The sequence below is a fragment of the Saccopteryx bilineata genome, chromosome 1 (assembly GCF_036850765.1).
Source record: "Saccopteryx bilineata isolate mSacBil1 chromosome 1, mSacBil1_pri_phased_curated, whole genome shotgun sequence".
Classification (NCBI taxonomy): domain Eukaryota; kingdom Metazoa; phylum Chordata; class Mammalia; order Chiroptera; family Emballonuridae; genus Saccopteryx; species Saccopteryx bilineata.
Genome location: NC_089490.1, coordinates 6,527,051 through 6,549,187, shown reverse-complemented (window position 1 = coordinate 6,549,187; position 22,137 = coordinate 6,527,051). Strand labels below are relative to the sequence as shown.

The following is a 22,137-nucleotide window of genomic DNA, read 5'->3' as shown; positions in this document are numbered from 1 at the left end:
TCAGAACGATGCTCTAACCAACCGAGCTACCCCAGGGGGCTCAGGGGGTGTGTGTGTTCTGTCTGCATCTTCAGGTGTGTGGATATAGCCGCTTAACTGTGGTTCCTTGACTTTGCTCATGGCCAGATTTCTTTATGTAAGTCCTGCTTGCCTCCCCAGAGATGGGGCCTGTGGTGGAACCCTCTCCGAAAGCTGTGTGTGGGCCCTTCGCCAGCGGCCACATGTCCCGACATGTGCCTGCAGCCCGGGATCTCACCCACCCCTACTCAACTCACACACGACACGTACTTGGGCATCTACAGCTGCACAGGCCCGGACTCCCGCCCCCACCCTTTGCTTAATCTTCGGAATTTCCAAGGCGGCTCCAGCGGGGCGGAGCGGAGACGCGCCCGCCCAGTTCTGGGCTGTACATAAACTGGCTCCGGAAGACCGCGGGGCGCACTCATTGTTCCTCTCGGCTCAGATACCATGTGTCACTCTCGCAGCAACCTCCCCACCATGACCGTCCTGCGGGCCCCGACCCCAGTACCCTCCACCAGCCCTGGACCCCGGCGGGGGTCTGGTCCTGAGATCTTCACGTTCGACCCTCTCCCAGAACCGGCGGTGTCCCCGGCCGCGCGCCCCAGCGCCTCCCGCGGGCACCGAAAGCGCAGTCGTAGGGTGCTCTACCCGCGAGTGGTAAGTGTGGCCGAAGTGTGCGGCCGGGAAGGGGGGAGGTCGGGGGGGAATAACCGGACGCCAGGACCCGGGGCTGATCTGTTCCCTTGGTTGTCTCCGCTCAGGTCCGGCGGCAGCTGCCTGTTGAGGACCCAAACCCTGCCAAGAGGCTGCTCTTCCTGCTGCTCACGGTCGTCTTGTGCCAGATCCTCATGGCTGAAGAAGGCTTGCCGGCGCCCCTGGCCGCGGAGGAAGACCCCAGCGCCGTGTCCTCTGCGCCCACCCCTGCGCCCCCAGCCCTGGTGGAGCCATTTAATCTGACCGTGGAGTCCTCGGACTACGCTCTGGACCTCAGCACTTTTCTCCAGCAACACCCCGCCGCCTTCTAACTGGGACTCTCAACGCTCCCCCCGCCCCCCACCCCGCTTCCCCCCAACCAAGAATCTGAAAAAACAAACACCAGGTGTATCTGGTGCGCGAGAGCGAGCGTATCCCAAACTGGGACTCCCGGGGCAACCCGCACTCAACACTACAGTGGAGCTGCCAGCCCGCTCCCGGACGGGACACGCACGGACACGCAGGGCCGAGCCCGGCGGGGAAGGAGGGCGGCGTTAATTTATCTCATTGCTCCTAATGAATATTTATATGTATTTATGTATGTCCCCTAGGTGATAGAGGGGTGTATGTAATATTTATTTAACTTATGCAGGGGTGCAGGACGTGCCCGCTGCTGCACATGCAGGTCTCTTGGTATTTATTGAGCTCGGTGGGGTTGGTGGAGGCGTCTAGAACCAGGGGAGATGGGAGAGAACAGAGAGGACCTGGTCGGCGGGCGCCGGCTGGGGGTCCAGAACGGTGGCGGGCCATGGATTTAGGGGATGACACTCTCCGTCCTCCAGCATCTCAACCCCCTGGGTCTACTCTGTGAATAAGGTCCTTGGCCTTCGATCTCCTTGAAGTTGTCCCCAAAGGGTGGCTACGGGGTGAGGGGTGGGGGCTGTCAGGGGATGGCTGTGGGGTCGCCCGGTATGTTCTGTGAACACAAATAAACTCGATTAACAGTCGGCAGTCGTTTGAGTGTATCTTTACCAGCGACGATTCCCTGCTTCGGGCGCCAGGGCCCGGCGGCCACGGCCCCAGTCCCTCGTCCCAGACCACGGAACCCAGCATCCGGTGGCCGGACGCATACTTTCCTTGTCCAGTCTGCGGTTTTCCCCGTAGTGGCCGCGGGGCATAGCCCAGATGAGGCAATATCCCCCCTGCCACGGGCGCCGGGCCCACAGGATCACATCAGGAGCCCGGGGCGGTCCGGGAGGTGGGGGTGGCGGTGCAGGGCGGGAGCGCTGGGCTCCGAGCGGGGCCTGCCGGGAAAGAGGGGCGGGCCTAGCGCGGGGCCGGGGTTGGACGGCCGCGGGGGGCGGGGTGGCCTTGCCGCAGGCCCAGGGCGTGGTCGGGCCGGGGGCGCGCGAGGCCGTGGGTAGGGCGTCCGGGAAGGCGGTGCGCGGGTGGCCGCGGCTCGGCTCGCAGGTACCCGGCCGCGCCCGCGCCTGGGAAGGCCGTGGGGGAGGGGCCGTGGAGCAGGAGCGCGGGGGGCGCGGGGTCGGGGGCCTCCGGGCGCGCAGAGCTTTATCGGGTCGGGGAGAAGCCGTCCTCCCTGCAGGCGGGGCCCCAGGCAGTAGCCGTACGCAGCCGACAGGCGTCGCGGGGGCCTGCTGCATTTCGCAGGGAAAAGCGGGTACGGAAGGGACTGGGCGGTGGTGGCTGCACCCTGGCGGGACTGACGGGAACGGGAAACAGCCACTCCTGTGTGGCCTCCACAGCGCCCGGCCTCTCCGCGGACGCTTCCTTCCTCTCGGGCAGCTGCCGCTTGAGCCATGTTTTTCACCTGTGGCCCCAATGAGGCCATGGTGGTCTCTGGTAAGTACTGCCCTCTTCTCAGCCAGTGACCCCCGAACCCCTGCGCGCCTGGCCTGGGCCCTTCCCCGCTCCCTCCCAGCCCTGCAGCCCCATGGCTTCTCCCTCGGCCTGAGCCGCCAGCTTGTGCGCCCCCCAGTCCCTGGGACCCCCCCCTCCAGCTCCCAGATTTCCTCGTGGGGATTGCCCTTCCTCCCTCCCCTCCCTGCCTTCCTCCCTCCTCCTCCAACCCCAGTTCTAGAGTCTTCCATATTCCATCGCTGCTGTGGCCACCGCAGCTCACTGGCCTTGAACCTTTCTTCTTTTCAGGTTTCTGCCGGAGCCCCCCAGTCATGGTGGCTGGGGGACGAGTCTTTGTCCTGCCCTGCATCCAGCAGATCCAGAGGTGGGTGGGGAGAGAGCCAGGGAAGGGGACCCTCGTTTTCTGTCTTCTCCGCCTTCCTCACTGTCCACCCTTCTTCTTCCCTCTAGGATCTCTCTCAACACATTGACCCTCAATGTCAAGAGTGAAAAGGTTTACACTCGCCACGGGGTCCCCATCTCAGTCACTGGCATTGCCCAGGTGAGGCTTTCAGAGCCTTTACCCCAGAGCCCACGCCCCCCATCACCTTCTCTGTCCCTAGACTTGAAGGATCTCGTGACCCCGGCTTTCCCAGCCTCTGCCTGCGGGGTCTTGTAGTCTCACCTTCTCCAGGGTACTGGACTCCTCCTTTCTTCTCTCCTGCTTTCCTCCCTGGCTTCCTGAGACTTCCTCCGCCTCACCCTTCCCACCCTCCCTCTGGCTCCAGGTGAAAATCCAGGGGCAGAACAAGGAGATGCTGGCGGCCGCCTGCCAGATGTTCCTGGGGAAGACGGAGGCTGAGATCGCCCAGATTGCTCTGGAGACACTGGAGGGCCACCAGAGGGCTATCATGGCCCACATGACTGTGGAGGTGGGTCTGCCGGTGGGGAGACCCCTGGAGGAGATGCCCGAGGGGGGTGGTGGGGGGCTAAGGACTGAGCTAGCCTGCAGCGGAGAGACACCCAGAGGGGATGCCCGAGGGGGGGGGCGGGGGGCTAAGCACTGAGCTAGCCTGCGGCGGGGAGACACCCGGAGAGGATGCCCGAGGGGGGGCGGGGGGCTAAGGACTGAGCTAGCCTGCGGGAGACAGTGGCCGGAGCTTCCGAGAGCCTCACTTCCTCTTTCCTACCATCCGTTACCCCAGGAAATCTATAAGGACCGGCAGAAATTCTCCGAGCAAGTCTTCAAAGTGGCGTCCTCCGACCTGGTGAACATGGGCATCAGTGTGGTCAGCTACACCCTGAAGGACATTCACGATGACCAGGTAACCTAGACAGCTGGTCCTCTGTTTCCCTTTCTTCTCTTAAACTGTGTTTTGTTTTGTTCTTAAGAGAGAAGCAGGGAGGCAGAGAGACAGATTCCCACATGCGCCCCAACCAGGATCTACCCAGCAAGACCCCTATGGCGTGATGATGCTCTACCCATCTGGGGCTCTTGCTTCGTTGCTTAGCAACAGAGCTATTTTTAGCACCTGAGGGGAGGGGAGGCCATGGAGCCATCCTCAGCACCCGGGGCCAGCTTGCTCCAACCGAGCCATGGCTGTGGGAGGAGAAGAGAGAGATAGAGAAGGAGGAGGTGTGGAGAAGCAGGTGGTCAATTCTCCTGTGTGCTCAGACTGGGAATCGAACCCGGGACATTCACACACCAGGCCAACACTCTACCACTAAGCCAACCAACCAGGGCCTAGATCGTCTTAAGGACTCTAGTATCTGCATCTCTTTCACAGGACTATTTGCACTCCCTGGGGAAGGCTCGAACTGCTCAAGTCCAGAAAGACGCTCGGATTGGAGAAGCAGAGGCCAAGAGAGACGCTGGGATCCGGGTACGGGAGGGGCAGGGGGTCACTTGGTCACCGGGGGCTTACTGGGTGCTTGGTGGGAGGGGAGCAACTGACTGTGGAGGCTGGTGGAACTGGGTTGGCAGAGGAAATAGATGAGGCCAGGCTGAGGCCAAGGCAGGGGAGCCTGTCGGGGAGGGGGCTCTCCCCCTGGGGCCCTTCCCCTCCCTGCTGTGACTCCCCACCTGCTCTCTGTGTGGACAGGAGGCCAAAGCCAAGCAGGAGAAAGTGTCTGCTCAGTACCTGAGCGAGATCGAGATGGCCAAGGCGCAGAGGGACTACGAGCTGAAGAAGGCCGCCTACGACATCGAGGTCAACACGCGCCGTGCGCAGGCCGACCTGGCCTATCAGCTGCAGGTCAGAGCCCGGCGCTGGGGTGGACCCCGCCCCCGCCCCCGCCCCTCTCGCAGGCTGCCACCCTCCTATTCCAACGCCTTGTCCTGCTCTCCGTTTCCGACCCAGCTCCTCCGCCGTGTGAGGAAGACTTAAAAGACTTAAAACATTTCAGCTGTACAGCAAAGAAAAGGTCACGTATACGAGCAGTAGGGCAGGTCACATGCTTGGAGCGGATTGTGCCCCTGCCAGGGCACCCGCGTGGGGAGCGGACCAGAGCAGAGAGAGGTCCAGCCCGGGTCTCGCTCGCTCGCCAAGCTGCGCGTTCTGACCTGGGCCAGTCAGTGAGTCAGTCTGCACCCACCCGGAGGGAGGGCGCCTTCTTCTCGTTCACACAGGGCAGCCCCAGGGATCAAAGGCGGGTGCGAGGAAGGAGAGCACAGAGCTGGCTCTGACTCGTGCAAAGGGCGATGCGGGCACAGCTGGCCGTTACAGGGGTGCACAGCCAGGCCTCGTCGTTGGTGGGTTCCAGATTGAGAACACCTGCTTGCTAAAATGTAGTGGTAACCCCAAACAAAATCAGTACGTGCAGCACGTCTGTGGCCGCTTGCAGACATGCACGGAGACACCGGAGCTGCTCGGTGGGCAGCTCCCGGTTCGGGTTGAACAAGATATGTTGCCTTCTTTCAACTCTCACGCTATAAATAGTGTTGTCTTCAAAATATTTATATATTCAGGGAGTATATATGGAGTCAGTGAGAGGAGGGGAGGCAGAGAGACAACCGACTCCCACATACACCCGGACTGGAATCTACCCGGCAAGCCTGCTGAGGGGCGGTGCTCTGCCCGTCTGGGGTCTTGCTTTGTTGCTCAGCCACCAAGCTCTTCTTAGCACCTGAGGCGAAGGCCATGGAACCATCCTCAGTGCCAGGGGCCAACCTGCTCCGGTGGAGCCGTGGCTGCAGGAGGGGAAGAGAGATAGAAAGAGGGATGTGAGAGGGGGTTGGGTGGAGAAGCAGATGGGCACTTCTTCTGTGTGCCCTGATTGGGAATAGAACCTGGGACATCCATAAACCAGGCTGATGCTCTACCGCTGAGCCACCCAGCCTGGACCTTCATCGTGTATTTACTGCCACATTATTCAGATTCTTGTGGTCTTTGTTGGTTTAAAATGACCCCCAAGCATAGTTCTGAAGTGCGGCCTAGTCTTCCTAAGCGCAGGGAGGCTGGGGCGTGCCGGGCGCGGCTGCATGGAGGAGACACCTGTGTTAGATGGGCTTCCTTCAGGCAGGCGTTCCAGTGCTGTGGGCCGCGAGTTCGTTGATAATGAACCCACAATGATTATTACCTAAGGTGACTTTAAACAGAAAGGTGCATAAAACAAGGTTACATATTGACCTGTGGACAAAAGTGTTGTGAACAGAGGCTCCTAGGAACCTAACCCCGTATTGCCCCTAGGAACAAAATCAGTATTTACTAACTCACCACTCGTGGCTATGTTCTAGAGCAGAGCTACCGTGAATGACAAGAATCAAGTGTATTTGAGACCTTTACCCAGCGTGTGGCAATGTCATGAAATTCATTCTTGCCAAGGCTAAAAAGCATAATGGGGTGCAAAACATCTTGAGTTGTGGGTGTAAATTCCCGGCAGCAGCAGCCCTGGAGTGTTTGTTAAAAGTACAAACTATCAGGCTCCAGCCCAGACCGAATCGGAACCTGCGTTTTAACTAAATCCCTGGGTGACTCATGTGTACGCTGGAGTGTGAGAAGCAGTAACATAGTGGAAACCGCTTGCGTGGGTGGGACATGGATAATGACCTTGACTCTGGAAACATGGCTTTCTTTGTATGCAGATCAACAGATGGGGCTGGTTGGGGCTCTGTTTTAACTTGTATCATTTCCTCATGTTGTGCCAGGCTTTGTGCTGGGTAATCAGGAAATAATGATTCAGTCCACAGTTTTCTATGAAGTGCTTCCTCTGGGCCAGGCATTGTTTCGGAGGTGAGGATATGAGTGTGAATGAGTCAGAAAAGATTCCTGCTCCCACAGAGCTTACAGCATAAGACAGAACGCAGAGTTGTGGGCCAAGGGTGCTCTAAACCAGTGATGCTCAAGCGGAACTTCTGTGACGATGGGTACGGTTCTGTAGTTTACCCTGATGTTGAGCACTTGAAATGTGGCCAGTGAAATTGTGACTGGGGAATTGAATTTTAAATTTTACTTAATAATTAATTTATATTTAAATAGCCACAGTGACTAGTGGCTAGGCAGGGACCAGCACGTGCAAAGGCCCTGAGGTTGGAAAGAGCTTGGCATGTCGCAGAAACAGAAAGGAGGTTTCTGGTCTTGTGGGGCTGGAGTGCTGTAAGGAGAGGCCGGCAAGGCCAGGTCACATTGGGCTCAGGTGGACATGATGGAGATCCAGAGGAGAGTTCAGAGCACAGAGGAAAGCTGTTAGAGAACTTGAAGCAGGGCGGTGCTGCGGTCCAGTCCGTGTTCTAACGAGGATCGGTCTGGCTGCTGTGGGGAGAACCGATTGTCAGAAGAGAGGCAGCAGAGGGATGAGGTGGGAGCTTTTTCAAAGACGATGCCTTGAACAAATGCAGGTAACTCGTCATTAAAAGCACATAGAATGATTTAAAGAGAAAGAGAGGAGTAGAAACCACAGCGTCACTTCGGGAGCTGGAAAGCCACTGTAACTGGCTAAGCTTGGCTGAGACAGCTGAGAACAAAGGTGCCCGGGAGGAAAGGGCCGTGATCTGAGGCCCAGGAGCGCACAGCCACGGGCCCGAGCTGTGGTGAAGACGGTCGAGATCGGGGAAAAAGAGGTGAAGAACGCCTTCTCAGTTAGAGCCCCTGGCTGGCCCCCTGGCTCGGGGTCCCTTCTCTGGTCCCCTCTCTGCCCCGGAAGACATCTAGGGGTATATTATCTGGTAAGAGTAAACCAGAGGATGTGACCTGCGGCCGGCCAGAGGTAGGTAGGGGCCTCGTACTGCACCAGCAACAGGGACCTGAACTGACCGCACCTCCTGAAGGCTAAATGCCAACGGCTTCCCCTCACCCCTTGCCCTGCTTGGCTCCCACCTCCCAAAGAATGGATCAGAAAACTGTGCTGGGGAACATGACCGAGCCAAAAAGAAAGACAGAGATCCTGAATCAGAGGTCGCTCAGCCAGCGGCCTGTCCAGACCACCCTGGAGGGAAGCTCCCAGTCCGCAGGCTCACCCACAACCCAGAGCTTCCGGTCAGTGTGGCGGACCCTCCTCTCTGGGAGCAGACAACCAAGGGGGACCTGATCTGTCAGGGAGCCCTGCAGCAGGGAGGACAACCCTAAACCGCCCGCAGCAAAGCCGTGTGGAGGATACAGACTGTGCAGGGAGAAGAAAGCTTTTTTTTTTACAGAGACAGAGAGTTAAGAGAGAGGGACAGACAGACAGGAACGGAGAGAGATGAGAAGCATCAATCATCAGTTTTTCATTGCGACACCTTAGTTGTTCATTGATTGCTCTCCCATACGTGCCTTGACCGTGGGCCTTCAGCAGACTGAGTAACCCCTTGCTTGAGCCAGGGACCTTGGGTCCAAGCTGGTAAACTTTGCTCAAATCAGTTGAGCCCGCGCTCAAGCTGGCAACCTTGGGGTCTCGAACCTGGGTCCTCCGGATCCCAGTCAAATGCTCTATCCACTGCACCACCGCCTGGTAGGCAACCTTTTTTTTTTTTAATAATTTTTTTTAAGTGAGAGGCAGAGAAACAGACTCCTGCATGCACCCTGCCTGGGATCCTGCTGGAAATCCCATCTAGGGATGATGCTCTGTGCATCTAGGGCCACTACTCCGTTGCTCAACAACCAAGCTGTTTTAACACCTGAGGCAAGGTCATGGAGCCATCCTTAGCGCCGGGGGCCAACTTGCTCAAACCATTTGAGCCATGCCTGTGGGAGGGACGGGGAGAGAGAAAGAGGTGGAGAAGCAGATGGTCACTTCTGTGTGCCCTGAGTGGGAATTGAACCCAGGACTTCCACACATGGGGCTGATGCTCTACGAACTTGGCAAACTGGCCAGGGCTGAAGATGCTTTTTTTTTTTTTTTTTCTAAATTAATATGCTTGGTAAGATAAGAATCCACAACCAGGAAGTCAGGATAGAGAATGGAAAACAGACAAAAAAGAGCTCTTACAAATTAGTAAAATATGGCAGAAATTTTTATTACTTTAGAAGAGAAATTCTCATGAATTTCCCAGAAAATAGAACAGAACAGATGGGAGGAATGGACATAGATAAAATAATTGAAGACCAAGCCAGTATCTCCAGCAGACCAGAGGAAATGGACAAATGAAGAATTTACCATGTGTTTATCCATTGGGAAGGGTGTGAGTTTCCAGATTTTAACAACCCACCCAATGGAACACAGGAATGGGAAACATCTCTTTGAAACCTAGCACTGAAATTTCAGAACACTGAGAATAAAAAAAATAAAAAAAATAAAAATAAAAAAAAAAAACAGATGTAGAGGCCTCCAGAGAGAAGGAAAAACAAAACATCTCAAATGGTTGGGCATGAAAATGACTTTGCATTTCTTCGGAAGCTAGGAGGCCATGGAGCAATCAGTGCCTTCAAAACTCTGATGAAAATGAATTTCCACATAGTAACATGTGCCCCGCCCAACTAACTCACAATAGAAGGGTAGAAGAAATATGTGGAGAAGGGAGAGCTCAGAAAACTTCCTGCCCACGTACTCTGTCCAAGGAGGCTGCTGGAGGTTGAGTTTCACCAGAAGGTGGCCCAGGGGCAGGGGCAGGGGCAGGGGTGCCCCAAGGTAGGGGAGAGCTGTCCCCACTGGACACTGCAGTGGGGAGCATCCGGTCCCCTTTGGAACAGGCCTGACGTTTCCAGGTCAGAGATTGGCCAGGGTGCCATATCCAGAGAGCGAACAGATGGGCCCAGTAAGGGCAGGAGCACCCCCCCTCGTGTTGGTGACACCCCCAGGGCTGATGCTGCCCGGCTGAGCCGGAGCAACGAGACAGGAAGGAAGTGTGCGCCTCCCCTGTACACCAACATCTTGGCGAGAGCCTTCTGCTCCCTGCACGCTACAGGGAATAAGAAAACGCAGTCTAGGCCCTGGCCGGTTGGCTCAGTGGTAGAGTGCCGGCCTGGCGTGCGGAAGTCCCGGGTTCGATTCCTGGCCAGGGCACACAGGAGAGGTGCCCATCTGCTTCTCCCCCCCTCCCCCCCTCCTTCCTCTCTGTCTCTCTCTTCCCCTCCCGCAGCCAAGGCTCCATTGGAGCAAAGATGGCCTGGGCGCTGGGGATGGCTCCTTGGCCTCTGCCCAAGGCACTAGAGTGGCTCTGGTTGCGACAGAGCGACGCCCAGGATGGGCAGAGCATCACCCCCTGGTGGGCAGAGCATCGCCCCCTGGTGGGCGTGCCGGGTGGATCCCGGTCGGGCGCATGCAGGAGTCTGTCTGACTGCCTCCCCATTTCCAGCTTCAGAAAAATACAAAAAAAGAAAGAAAGAAAGAAAACGCAGTCTGCCTAAATAAGGGGCATTCTATACCCACGTCCTGGTCCGTGCGGGTCGAGCACCCCTGGAAGGATACAGAAGAAGCCGGTCACAGTGGTCGTTCCTGGGGAAGGGGACCAGATCGTTTGAGGAAATACGCGGAAGCTTGGCTTCTTGCTGTTTATTTTTTTCTTTTGAGTCTGTGCCATATACAAAAGTAGCAAGTGAAAAAGACATACACACACACACACACACACACACGCTCTGCCAGCCCCCTAAGAAGAAAGTAGGAGGCCATTGCAGTAGTTGAGGCTGGAGGTTTTTTTTGTTTGTTTTGGGTTTTTTTTGTGTTTTTCCAAAGTTAGAAGTGAGGAGGCAGTCAGACTCCCGCATGTGCCCGACCGGGACCCACCCCAGCATGGCCATCAGGGGGTGATGCTCTGCCTATCTGAGGTGTTGCTCCGCTGCAACTGGAGCCATTCTAGCACCTGAGGCGGAGGCCATGGAGCCATCCTCAGCGCCCGGGCCAACTTTGCTCCAATGGAACCCTGGTGCAGGAGGGGAAGAGAGAGAGAGAAAGGAGAGGGGGAGGGGTGGATGGGTACTTCTCCTGTGTGCCCTGGCCGGGAATTAAACCCAGGATTTCCACGAGCCAGGCCGACACTCGACTGCCAAGCCAGCCGGCCAGGGCCTGGAGATGATTTTGAGAGCTGGCTAGCACCACGGTTCCAGTAGCAGAGTTGGGGAGCAGAGGGGATGGACGGGAAGGAGACTGGGAGGCTGGAGGTGGGTGCACCGTGCACTCGGTGCCCTCCAGGTGCTCACACGCCAGAGGGAGACATGGTGGGAAAACAGAAGGGGAGCCGTCCCGAGGCAACCGGACTGGGTCCCAGCCCCATTCGGCTCTGACGCGGAGGCCGCCTAGGGAAAAGTCCTGCTCACTGATAACTGGCTCTGAGAGAGCGGCTCTGGAGGGGAAATGGTCTCGCCCAGCTGGCGGACCTGACCCGGGACCGCTCCACGGACCTGCCCTATTTTTCACAGCCCACCCTGGAGCCCTGCGCCGGCTTCACAAGGCTCTTCAGCCCTGACGCCGAGCATCCATCCCTCTCGCCCAGGTGGCCAAAACGAAGCAGCAGATCGAGGAGCAGCGCGTGCAGGTGCAGGTGGTGGAGCGGGCCCAGCAGGTGGCGGTGCAGGAGCAGGAGATCGCCCGCCGCGAGAAGGAGCTGGAGTCCCGCGTGCGCAAGCCGGCGGAGGCCGAGCGCTACAAGCTGGAGCGCCTGGCGGAGGCCGAGAAGTACGCGCCCCTCCCGCGGGCCTCCCGGCTCCGTCGCCTTCCCTGCCTGGGCGCCTCCGGTGGGACTCGGGTGGCGGGAGCCCCCACCCCCACCCTGGCGCTGGGCCTCTCCCCGGGAGCCCCCCCCCCCACCCTGGCGCTGGGCCTCTCCCCGGGAGCCCCCACCCCCACCCTGGCGCTGGGCCTCTCCCCGGGAGCCCCCACCCCCACCCTGGCGCTGGGCCTCTCCCCGGGAGCCCCCCCCCACTGACCCCCAGCTCCTCCCTCCGCTCCCCTTGTTTGCCCAGGTCCCAGCTGATCATGCAGGCGGAGGCCGAAGCGGAGTCTGTGAAGGTGAGTGAGGAGGGGGCGCTCCCTGGCTGCTGGGGAGCGGGCGTGGCTGCTCAGCTGGGGCCTCCTGCGCTTGCATGCGGCCAGCGGGGTCACGGTGCCCTGTGCCCCCCTCCTCAGATGCGCGGGGAGGCCGAGGCCTTCGCGGTCGCGGCGCGGGCGCGGGCCGAGGCCGAGCAGATGGCCAAGAAGGCGGAGGCGTTCCAGCTGTACCAGGAGGCCGCGCAGCTGGACATGCTCCTGGAGAAGCTTCCCCAGGTCAGGGCGGGGTGCTGGGCGCTGCGGGGAGTCCGCTGGGGTCCCTACATCAGGGGTGGGAGATCCAGGCCAGTGACCGGAGGGAGGATGAGTGATCGATAGGACAGAATCTTTAAAAACCCAGGCTTGGCCCTGGCCAGTTGGCTCAGCGGTAGAGCGTAGGCCTGGCGTGCAGGAGTCCCGGGTTCGATTCCTGGTCAGGGCACACAGGAGAAGCGCCCATCTGCTTCTCCACCCCTCCCCCTCTCCTTCCTCTCTGTCTCTCTCTTCCCCTCCCGCAGCCAAGGCTCCACTGGAGCAAAGTTTGCCCCAGCGCTGAGGATGGCTCTGTGGCCTCTGCCTCAGGCGCTAGAATGGCTCTGATTGTGGCAGAGCAACACCCCAGATGGGCAGAGCATCGCCCCCTGGTGGGCATGCCGGGTGGATCCCGGTCGGGCGCATGTGGGAGTCTGACTGTCTCCCTGTTTCCAGCTTCAGAAACACACACACACAAAAAAAAACACAGGCTAAGGCCTTTGAGGAGGGGTGTGGTCAGACCCCAGGCGCTGAGTGGGCATCTCACCTACCAGGTGGCAGAGGAGATCAGTGGTCCCTTGACCTCCGCCAAAAAGATCACGCTGGTGTCCAGTGGAAGTGGGGCCGTGGGGGCGGCCAAAGTAACCGGGGAAGTACTGGACATCCTGAGCCGCCTGCCGGAGAGCGTGGAGAGACTCACCGGCGTCAGCATCTCCCAGGTGAGGGCTGGGGGTGGGGCCTGAGGCAGAGCCACTGGGTTCCCCAGCGCTCGGTGCGGCCTTGGCATTTGTTGCTTCTTTCTGCCAGACACAGTGCTCAGCTTTGACATAAATGGTTTTTATTTATTTTTTAAATATTTTAATGAAACTACCCTTAGGGTATGTAGTATTTTACAAAGTCAAGAAACTGGACTCCCAACATGTTAAGTAACTGAGCCCATGCCATATACCCTGGGGAAGCCGAGCTTCCAACCCAGGCCCTCTGTCTAGTACCGTGAGCTGGTAGCAACCCGTCCACAATTAAGTCAGGGCACTGCTTTTCCTGGTGCCTATTGATTCACTCGAAGGTCACGGTGGAGGTCAGAGGCTGTCTGAGTCCTGGCTCCCACGCGTGCTGTGACCTCAGAGAAGTCCTTGACTTCTCTGTACCTGTCTCCTTGCAGGTTTAATAATAGCAGCTACCCTGTGGAATTGCTAAAGAGAATTAAATGAGTAAACACATTTGCAGAGTGTGTGGAGAGCACTGCTTGGCACACAGTTTAAGTACAAGAGTGTGTTCAACAAAGTCTACATGCATATGTAAATAAAGGCATTGGGCCATTTCAGTGACCTTCCAGCTGGGTTCCTGGGAGCCTCCCTGAGGCTTGCAGGGAGGGTTGGGAGCTGCAGAGCCCTGTGCAGGACAAGCCCTACCTCCTCCCACACCCTTTCAGTAATACATTGTTCCACATGGATCCTGACTGCTTGCAAGAGGGTGAGGTGGGGCGCCAGAAGAACTAGCAGACGCCTCCCTGTGCGGTACATCTAATAAAAGAGGGTTGAATGTGAACTGTCATTGAAAAAAACAAAAGAAGACCCCCTGGGTGTGCCTGTCCTCTCTGCGGCCCGCTGGTCCAGGGGAGTCTGGAACGTGACGTCTGGTTCCTGTGTCAACTACTGTTTTGTTTTGTTTTGTTTTTGCCAGGTGAACCACAAGCCCCTGCGAACGGCCTGACACCCTCCACCTTCGCAGGTGCCCAGCCTCGTGGTTCAAGTTGCCCGAATGGTGCCCTATTGCATGTGTTTCAGCTGATCTCCCAGAGCATGTCCTTTGACGGTGGGGCTCCGCCCCTCGTCTCTCCTTGCCAAATAGCCCGTGCCTTGCCTGGGAGAGGGAAGGGTCGCTCCCCTTCCGGGTCCCACACTACCAACCGAGACTGCCAGCCCCCCGAGGGTTCCGTGCCAGCATTCTGATAACCCCACCCCCAATTTGTTTAACTTCCTAAGTAAACTACGCTGAACCTGTTGTGCAGAATTATTTTCTGACCAAGACTGAGAGGTGGCCGGAAGTTCTCAACCTGTCAAATAACTTGCTATCGAGTGTGGATACTAGCAATTAAGACAGAACTCATTAAAAATGAGGCCTCCAGTCGCCTTCTTAGGATGAGAAAGTTACTTGTACACTAAGGGCTGTAGAATTAACTCCCCACCCCACACACCGAGTTGGTTTAGTCAGAAAACATGCTGATAGGGAAGGAAATGGAGCCTTTAGTCCATAGTTACTGAAAACATAGTCCAGGGAAATGATAGCAGTTTCTGGGGGTAGCTTTCAGACTTGTGTTCAACCGAGAGCATGAGGCCAAGTGTAGCAGTGTTTAGAGCAGGACCATATAATGGGAAGATTTTTTTTTTTTTTCCAAAGCTGTAAATGGGGAGGCAGTCAATCCCGCATGCGCCCGACCGGGATCCACCTGGCATGCCCACCAGGGGGCGATGCTCTGCCCATCTGGGGTTTCGCTGTTGCATCCAGAGCCATTCCAGCGCCTGAGGCAGAGGCCACAGAGCCATCCTCAGCGCCCCGGCCATCTTTGCTCCAATGGAGCCTCGGCTGCGGGAGGGGAAGAGACAGAGAGGAAGGAGAGGGGGAGGGGTGGAGAAGCAGATGGGCGCTTCTCCTGTGTGCCCTGGCCGGGAATTGAACCTGGGACTCCTGCACGCCAGGCCGACGCTCTACCACTGAGCCAACCGGCCAGGGCCAAGAGCAGGACCATATAGCATCCCATACTAGTTACCTTTACCCTAGGTTGGCTGAGAAAGGCCACGTGGTTCCAGAAAGCTAGGTCCTCGTAACCCACAGGAATCCCGGGTGTGCTGCACTTGGGAACAGCAGCTAAGGCTGCCGGGATCCAATGTGGTTTTGGTTCCAGTACATTGTACACGAGGCCTGAAACCCACTTTGTCCAGGCTCCATGGTGGTGCTGGTCTAGAAACCATTTATATACCATTTGACATACACATTTCCACATCCTGCTTCAAAGCCCATGGCTATCCTAGTTTAGGACTGGTGTGTTATTGGTGCCCTGGTCAGATAGCTCGGTTGGTTTAGAGCAGCAGTGTCTTGATACACAAAAGTTGCTGATTCAATCCCTGGACAGGGCACCCTTCCTCTCTAAAAATAGACTGGTACTGGCAAGTAGGGGCTAGTTTGGGTACCAGGGATTAAGATGAGGGTTAATTAAATTTTAGGATAGTCTCATCCATTTATGGAGAACAAAACACGTGTTAGTTAAGTGAACCAGCCAGCTAAATGAACACACATTTTTTTTTTCTCAATTCCCATTTATTTTTGGCTCTTGGGGCAATGTCATTTTATTTTCAATATGAAAAAAAGTTCAACACAAATTTGAGCTGTAGGATAGGACAGAACCAAGGGTGGTGGGTAGGGCTGGGGAAAGGCCATAGCAAAGAAATGAGATGCTGCCAGAAGTTAAGAGGGTGTCCTGCCCCCTCTCCTCCAGGGAATGACTCCCACGTGTAGGTGGCAGTGTGTCCCTTTTCCTACACCTATAGGACCCATACTCCTTTTTTGGGTAAGAAAAGGTAAGAGATGGAAGGGGCCTTTCTGGAGGCTTAGGGACCAAGGCTGTTCACGATTTTCCCCACTTGATTCTCTTCATCTAAGAAGGAAAGCGATTCAGTATGAAGGACGTGGAAGGGAAGAAGCACACTTGACGAGAGCAGGGTGAGCCCCTGCAATGGAAACCGCTCAGGACAGAGCTTGCAGACTGAAGGTTGAGATAATACTGTTAACACCTCCCCCAAAGCTGAGGGTGGCAGAGATAAAAGACGAACAAAGCTGGAAAGGAGGACTTGAACAGCCTGAATCCCATCGTCCCAAACTGCTCTAGAATGGGGAATCCCACCCCTTCCCTGTGGGGACTTCTACCCACTACAGTCAGCACTGTTTCCTTTTCCTCCCTGGTCACCACATGGGCTTGGGATGCCCATTTCCAGCGCAGTTCTCCATGGACTCCGGAGGAGACCCCGCTTCTTGGGAGAATTATTTTGAAACAGAGAAGGAAATAGGAACTGGACAGAGGGGAGGGGCAGGTACCAGAAGGAAATACAGGATTACCCAGAAGAGCAGAAATACAGATTTCCCAGAGTAGAAAGAGAGGAGACATTCAACAAACGAGTATTTATTGAGTGCCTGTCACGAGCCGGGCACTGTTCTAGAACACCCCTAAAAGAAGAAAAAAAAAAGGCAGAAGATGGAAATTCTAAGGGAGAGGACAGGGGCTGTTGAGGAAGAGGCCGACGGGCGGAGGAGCCGGGCATCGGGGGCGTGGCCTTAGGCCTCCTCTTCCGCCTCCTCACCGAAATCCTCCTCCTCCTCCGCGGTGGCATCCTGGTACTGCTGGTACTCGGAGACCAGGTCGTTCATGTTGCTCTCCGCCTCGGTGAACTCCATCTCGTCCATGCCCTCGCCCGTGTACCAGTGCAGGAAGGCCTTGCGCCGGAACATGGCCGTGAACTGCTCCGAGATGCGCTTGAACAGCTCCTGGATGGCCGTGCTGTTGCCGATGAAGGTGACGGCCATCTTCAGGCCGCGGGGCGGAATGTCGCAGACGGCCGTCTTGACGTTGTTGGGGATCCATTCTACAAAGTAGCTGCTGTTCTTGTTCTGCACGTTGAGCATCTGCTCGTCCACCTCCTTCATGGACATCCGCCCACGGAATACAGCAGCCACCGTGAGGTAGCGGCCATGGCGGGGGTCGCAGGCGGCCATCATGTTCTTGGCATCGAACACCTGCTGGGTGAGTTCGGGTACCGTGAGGGCCCGATACTGCTGGCTTCCACGGCTGGTCAGAGGGGCAAAGCCGGGCATGAAGAAGTGGAGGCGCGGGAAGGGCACCATGTTGACGGCCAGCTTGCGGAGGTCAGCGTTGAGCTGGCCCGGGAAGCGCAGGCAGGTGGTGACCCCGCTCATGGTGGCCGAGACCAGGTGGTTGAGGTCCCCGTAGGTGGGCGTGGTCAGCTTGAGGGTGCGGAAGCAGATGTCGTACAGCGCCTCGTTGTCGATGCAGTAGGTCTCGTCTGTGTTCTCCACCAGCTGATGGACAGACAGGGTGGCGTTGTAGGGCTCCACCACCGTGTCGGACACTTTGGGCGACGGCACCACGCTGAAGGTGTTCATGATGCGGTCGGGGTACTCTTCGCGGATCTTACTGATAAGTAAGGTGCCCATTCCGGAGCCCGTGCCCCCGCCCAGGGAGTGGGTCAGCTGGAAGCCCTGCAGGCAGTCACAGCTCTCGGCCTCCTTCCGCACCACGTCCAGGACCGAGTCGACCAGCTCGGCCCCTTCTGTGTAGTGGCCCTTGGCCCAGTTGTTGCCTGCCCCAGACTGACCTGGAACGGGGTCAGGAGGCAAGCTTGATTAGTAGAGTGGCCCATACACACCTCATCTCCACTTTCAACTCTGGGGAAAACCTTCCTCTTCCTTCACCTATGACACACCCGCCCAGTTTACCATGCCAGGCAGTCACGCCCTCCACCCTCTTTTAGAAATTTCAGAACATGGCCCCATAAAACACCTCCAGTACAATAATCATTTCCTAACTCGCTGTCCTCTTGGTACCCAAATGATTAGAAATGGTGACATCTATAAATATCTGTATAACTTACCAAAAACAAAGTTGTCTGGTCTGAAGATCTGGCCAAAAGGACCGGAGCGAACAGAGTCCATGGTACCAGGTTCTAGATCCACCAAAATAGCACGAGGAACATATTTTCCGCCTATAGGGAAGAAAAGTAGAGGAGTGAAAATTGGCAGAATAGATTAGGGCTGGGTGACAGGGCAGCAGAGCCAGTCTTTACTGCTCCCCCCCCGCCCCAAGTAGTGAGAAATTAAACAGGACATGGCATCCGATCTTCCCCCCTCACCTGTGGCTTCATTGTAATACACGGAGATGCGGTCCAGCTGCAGGTCGCTGTCCCCGTGGTAGGTGCCAGTGGGGTCGATGCCATGTTCATCACTGATCACTTCCCAGAACTGTCGGGAAAGAACGATGAGCCCTCACTACCGATTACGCTCCTACCTCCACCACTAGACACCCCCACCGCCGGGGAAAGCCGGCTTGGGATGTGAAATGATGTCCAGCTGGGAGGGCCTGGTGACCGCGGACACCGGTGGGTTGGCCGGAGTCGGCCCACTTGATTACTAAAGAGCTCTCAACCCTCGCCTCCGACGCAGGACACCGCCCCTTCCAGCGGCGCGCAAAGGGCGGGAGCAGCCCAAAGCCAGCGCCCGCCAAGCCGCTGACAAAGGGAGGCGTCGCGCGGGGGCGGAGCCGGGGCGCGAAATCAGCGCGCGAGGGGCGGGGCCTGGCTCGAGCCCGCGCGCCCCCTGGCGGCCGGCAGCGGCGCACATCGCCCGCCCCGCAGGGCCCTGCCCTTCTGCTACAACGTAGCGACCGCACTTCCTTTTCTCCCGCTACACTGGAGCGCGCGCGCGCGCTAGCAAAAAAAAAAAAAAAAGAACTCAAAACCTCGACCTCGGAATTTTCTTCTTTGGATAGCTTCTCCCTCCTCTCTTGCTTCCAGTGAAGATGCTCTCCCTTTCTCCCACCATATAGTGCCGAGGGTCCCCTTAAAGAAAAGGACCCCCACCCTTTTCTCCCTACGTGTTTAAGCCCCAAAAGGGTCTCTTTAAGGGGAAATTTTTTTAAAAAAGCAAAATGAGTTCAGCTCTTATTAGCCTTGCAATCCACAAAAAATGACGGGTCCGCCGCTCGGGAACCACGGGGGCGCGCGGAGACCCTCGGTCCTTTGTGGAGGTGCTGGGCAGCGCAGCCCACCCTGGCGCACCCAGCTCGGGGGCCGGGCTCTGCAGCCGCACCCCCACCCAGCCTCGCCCCGTCCCCCTCGGGCTCGGCCTACGACACCCGCCAAGGGGGATGCACATGGGGAACCTGGCCGCGCTTTGTCTGGGCGGGCTTCCGCATCTGCCTTCCTAACCCGGCCCTCGGACCGTTAGGAGATCCCCTTGAAGTCAAACCTTAGAGAACCTCGCTCTTCCCGCCCCCGCAAACCTCAAGGCTGCTGACCGATTCCCCAAAACTGACTCTGCCAAGAAAAACAATTCCCCATTTTTTTAAAAGCAAATGCTAGCTACAAATGCGTCTCGCACAGATAGAACTTCTTCTTGGCAAAGCTTGGCTAAGGCTGGAGACTGCACACGGCCCACAACCACTCTTCATCGTTTACATCGGACTTTTTTTTTTCTTCTGCAAAAGAAATATAGTTAAAACAGGTTTAAAATCCTTACCTTGGCACCGATCTGGTTGCCACACTGGCCCGCCTGGATGTGCACGATTTCTCTCATGGTTCAAATTACAATTTTTTGCTCGTCTCAAAGCGGGTATGGGGCAAGAAATATGGTTTTTTGTTTGTTTTTTTCCCCTCTGCTGCTGCTCACAGGCTGGCAGAATGGGACGTGCCCCGGAGGCTGAAGCAGCACGATGCGAACGCGGCGGCAGGAAGGATCTGAGAGGGAGAAAGGAGAGGGCAGGGCGCGGAGGGAAGGCGGGCAGGGCGGGGCGCGCGTGCGCCGGCGGGAGGCGGGAGAAGGGCCCGCGCCGCGCTGAGACAAAGCCTCGGCGAGGCTGGCCCTGATTCGTCGGTGCTGGTCAGGTTGCCCACGCCCATTGGTCTCTGCTCGGCCGAATGAGCGCAGTCCTCTCTGGGAGTTGTAGTCCTCCATTGTTGTCCACACTGCGAAAATTAAGGGACGAACGGGTGGGCGCTGGGTTTGGGGGTTTTGGTTTTGGGGCGTTTTATGAAAAATGACCTTGCGCAAGATGGCTTTCTTCTAGGACTCACTCTTTTATGCAAAAAGGAAGTCGTTTGCGGGGCTGCAGGAATTGGGAAGGTGGGGTGGCCACGCCCTGAAAGCTCCCCGCTGCGGTAGCTCTTGATAAGACTGGACTGCTTAGCTCTGCGAAAACTGGGGAGAAACGCGGCACCCTGCTCTGCTATCGAGCAACTGGCCCTTTGGTGACCGAAGGCATGACCTGCTCCCCCAGATAACCTCAGGAAGAAGGAAGAGATTGCCTTCCTGCTATTTCCTTGGGAGTTTTCTAATGATAATGTTTAGAAACAAAATTGCACCAAGGGCTTTGCAGAATAGAGATGTAATTGTCTGGAGAGTATGTTCAAAGAATAAATGGAATGGTTTAGACTGATACCTGGGATCTGTGAATCCAGAAGTCTCCGTCCCGTAGACGATCTGGGCCGTAGAACGGCATTGAAGACTCTGGTTTTGTCGAACAGAGACGTTATGGGGTGAGATACATGCTAGAATTTCATTGTCTTTCCAGTCTGCCTTTGGCCACTTTGAGGAAGGCAGTGCTTTTCAGTACACCGATTTCCCTGACTAGATAGATGTCTAGCCATTGCAACCTTTCAGGAACTTCAGGATTTAAATTAAAAACGAGGAAGGGGTTATTCATAGGAGAAAATTAGATGGGCGCAAATCGAAGTGGCATACTTTTTCTCCGCAATTAACTCACTTGATAATGAGTGTCCCCCAAAACAGAAGCTAGGGATACACAAATGATTATGAATTAGCTTCCTGGTGAGTGTCCCCCAAAACAGAAGCTAGGGATACACAAATGATTATGAATTAGCTTCCTGGCCTCTAGGACCTTGCAATTTGATAAAAGTGTATAAAAAGTAGAATGTGGTAAGCACTACAATAAAAGACGTGATATGAAGGTCATTATTGTTCACATTGGATTCAATACCCATCTCAATCATCTTACAAATAGCAGAAAGAACATCACGTTGTATAAGAAGACACCCCACCCCCCCCGCAATAACTTAAAATTTCTTTTAAGTGTTTTAGGGCATCATCACAAAGTAGCTATTTTATGGCAGTGGAGTTTAGAATTTAGAATCAAAGGACTTGTTTCAATTTTCCTCTACCTTGCATTAGCTGTAGGAACCTAGCCAAGTCATTTAACTTAGCAGAGTTTCAATTCCCTCTATAAAATCTATTTCTGCCTTTTTGATTGTTGTGGTCAGAATGAAGTGAGACAGCGAATGAAAAAGGGCTTTCTACATCATACACGTGTCAAAGTGTTACTATTCTCAGTATGAAATAACTTCAATGATTTTATCCTTTGTTCACTCCTTAAAAGACCTCGGTTAGCAACAACGGTTCTCTCTGTTGGCCTAGGCTAGGGATCTGCACTTTAAGAAAACCTCAAACTATCCATCAGGGCTGTATTCTGAGGAAGGAAAAGACAAGACTTATAACTACACCAGCAAATCAAAAAAAAAAAAAAATGAACTTCTATCGCAGTGAGAAGTCCTCAAGCGCCACGCCCTCGGGATGTTCTCCAAACTGCAGCCTCCGGCCACGAAAGCAACCCGCAACCTATTTTCATTTCCATGAGTCAGCAGCCACCATGCCTAGGAAGACTTAGAAAGGGCGCTCTAGCCGCACCAAGCAGCATTGCGCAACAACTATGGTATGCCCCTCTAGGCACCAGCGGCCGCGAGACTCTGTGGTCGAGGTTTGGATATCTGCGCGGGAAGTAGGCGGATCTTTGGCGCTGCCCAATCGAGGTGCGCTATTCTTTGAGCGCTCGGAGGCCCCCGCCTCTCTAAACGGGTCCCAGACACTTGGAGAGCCGCCCCTTTGAGCTGCAAGGGGCGGGGCGGGGTGGAGGCGGGGCGTCGTCTGCACCGCGTGGAGGGGGGGAGGTGCTTCGCCAATCGGCTTGCAGCCTGGCCGATTGACAGCCGCGGGAACCAATCAACACATTGGCTCCGTCCTGGCCGGAGCGTTCGCGCCATCGGGTCGCGGCCGTTACTGGTGGCGCGCGCGGGGACTCAAAAGGAGGTGAGTTCCGCGTGGCCGCGCCCCGCCCCGACCGGGTGCCATTTTGTGGCT

The 22,137-nt window shown here is 56.3% G+C and overlaps 3 protein-coding genes across 4 annotated transcripts; 2 read left to right on the top strand and 1 right to left on the bottom strand.

Annotated features, from left to right (window-relative positions):
* Positions 1-424: 424 nt before the first annotated feature.
* Positions 425-1,715, top strand: IER3 (immediate early response 3). Its single transcript, XM_066252880.1, has 2 exons — positions 425-678; positions 783-1,715. The coding sequence occupies exons 1-2, from the start codon at positions 469-471 to the stop codon at positions 1,044-1,046; spliced, it is 474 nt and encodes a 157-aa protein (XP_066108977.1). The 5' UTR covers positions 425-468; the 3' UTR covers positions 1,047-1,715.
* Positions 1,716-2,045: 330 nt separating this feature from the next.
* FLOT1 (flotillin 1) lies at positions 2,046-14,221 on the top strand. 2 transcript variants are annotated; one of them, XM_066253037.1, is made up of 13 exons: positions 2,046-2,184; positions 2,383-2,574; positions 2,881-2,956; positions 3,043-3,133; positions 3,360-3,503; positions 3,777-3,896; positions 4,359-4,454; positions 4,674-4,826; positions 11,417-11,598; positions 11,886-11,931; positions 12,049-12,186; positions 12,756-12,920; positions 13,885-14,221. In XM_066253037.1, the coding sequence occupies exons 2-13, from the start codon at positions 2,532-2,534 to the stop codon at positions 13,912-13,914; spliced, it is 1,284 nt and encodes a 427-aa protein (XP_066109134.1). In that variant the 5' UTR covers positions 2,046-2,184; positions 2,383-2,531; the 3' UTR covers positions 13,915-14,221. The 2 variants fall into 2 exon arrangements, with proteins under 2 accessions (XP_066109134.1, XP_066109203.1); XM_066253106.1 differs by having other exon boundaries at positions 2,059-2,184; positions 2,478-2,574.
* A 1,523-nt stretch (positions 14,222-15,744) lies between these two features.
* Positions 15,745-19,754, bottom strand: TUBB (tubulin beta class I). Its single transcript, XM_066252954.1, has 4 exons — positions 19,507-19,754; positions 18,123-18,231; positions 17,865-17,975; positions 15,745-17,588 (listed from the first exon to the last, which is right to left on the bottom strand). The coding sequence occupies exons 1-4, from the start codon at positions 19,561-19,563 to the stop codon at positions 16,531-16,533; spliced, it is 1,335 nt and encodes a 444-aa protein (XP_066109051.1). The 5' UTR covers positions 19,564-19,754; the 3' UTR covers positions 15,745-16,530.
* Between the last annotated feature and the right edge of the window lie 2,383 nt (positions 19,755-22,137).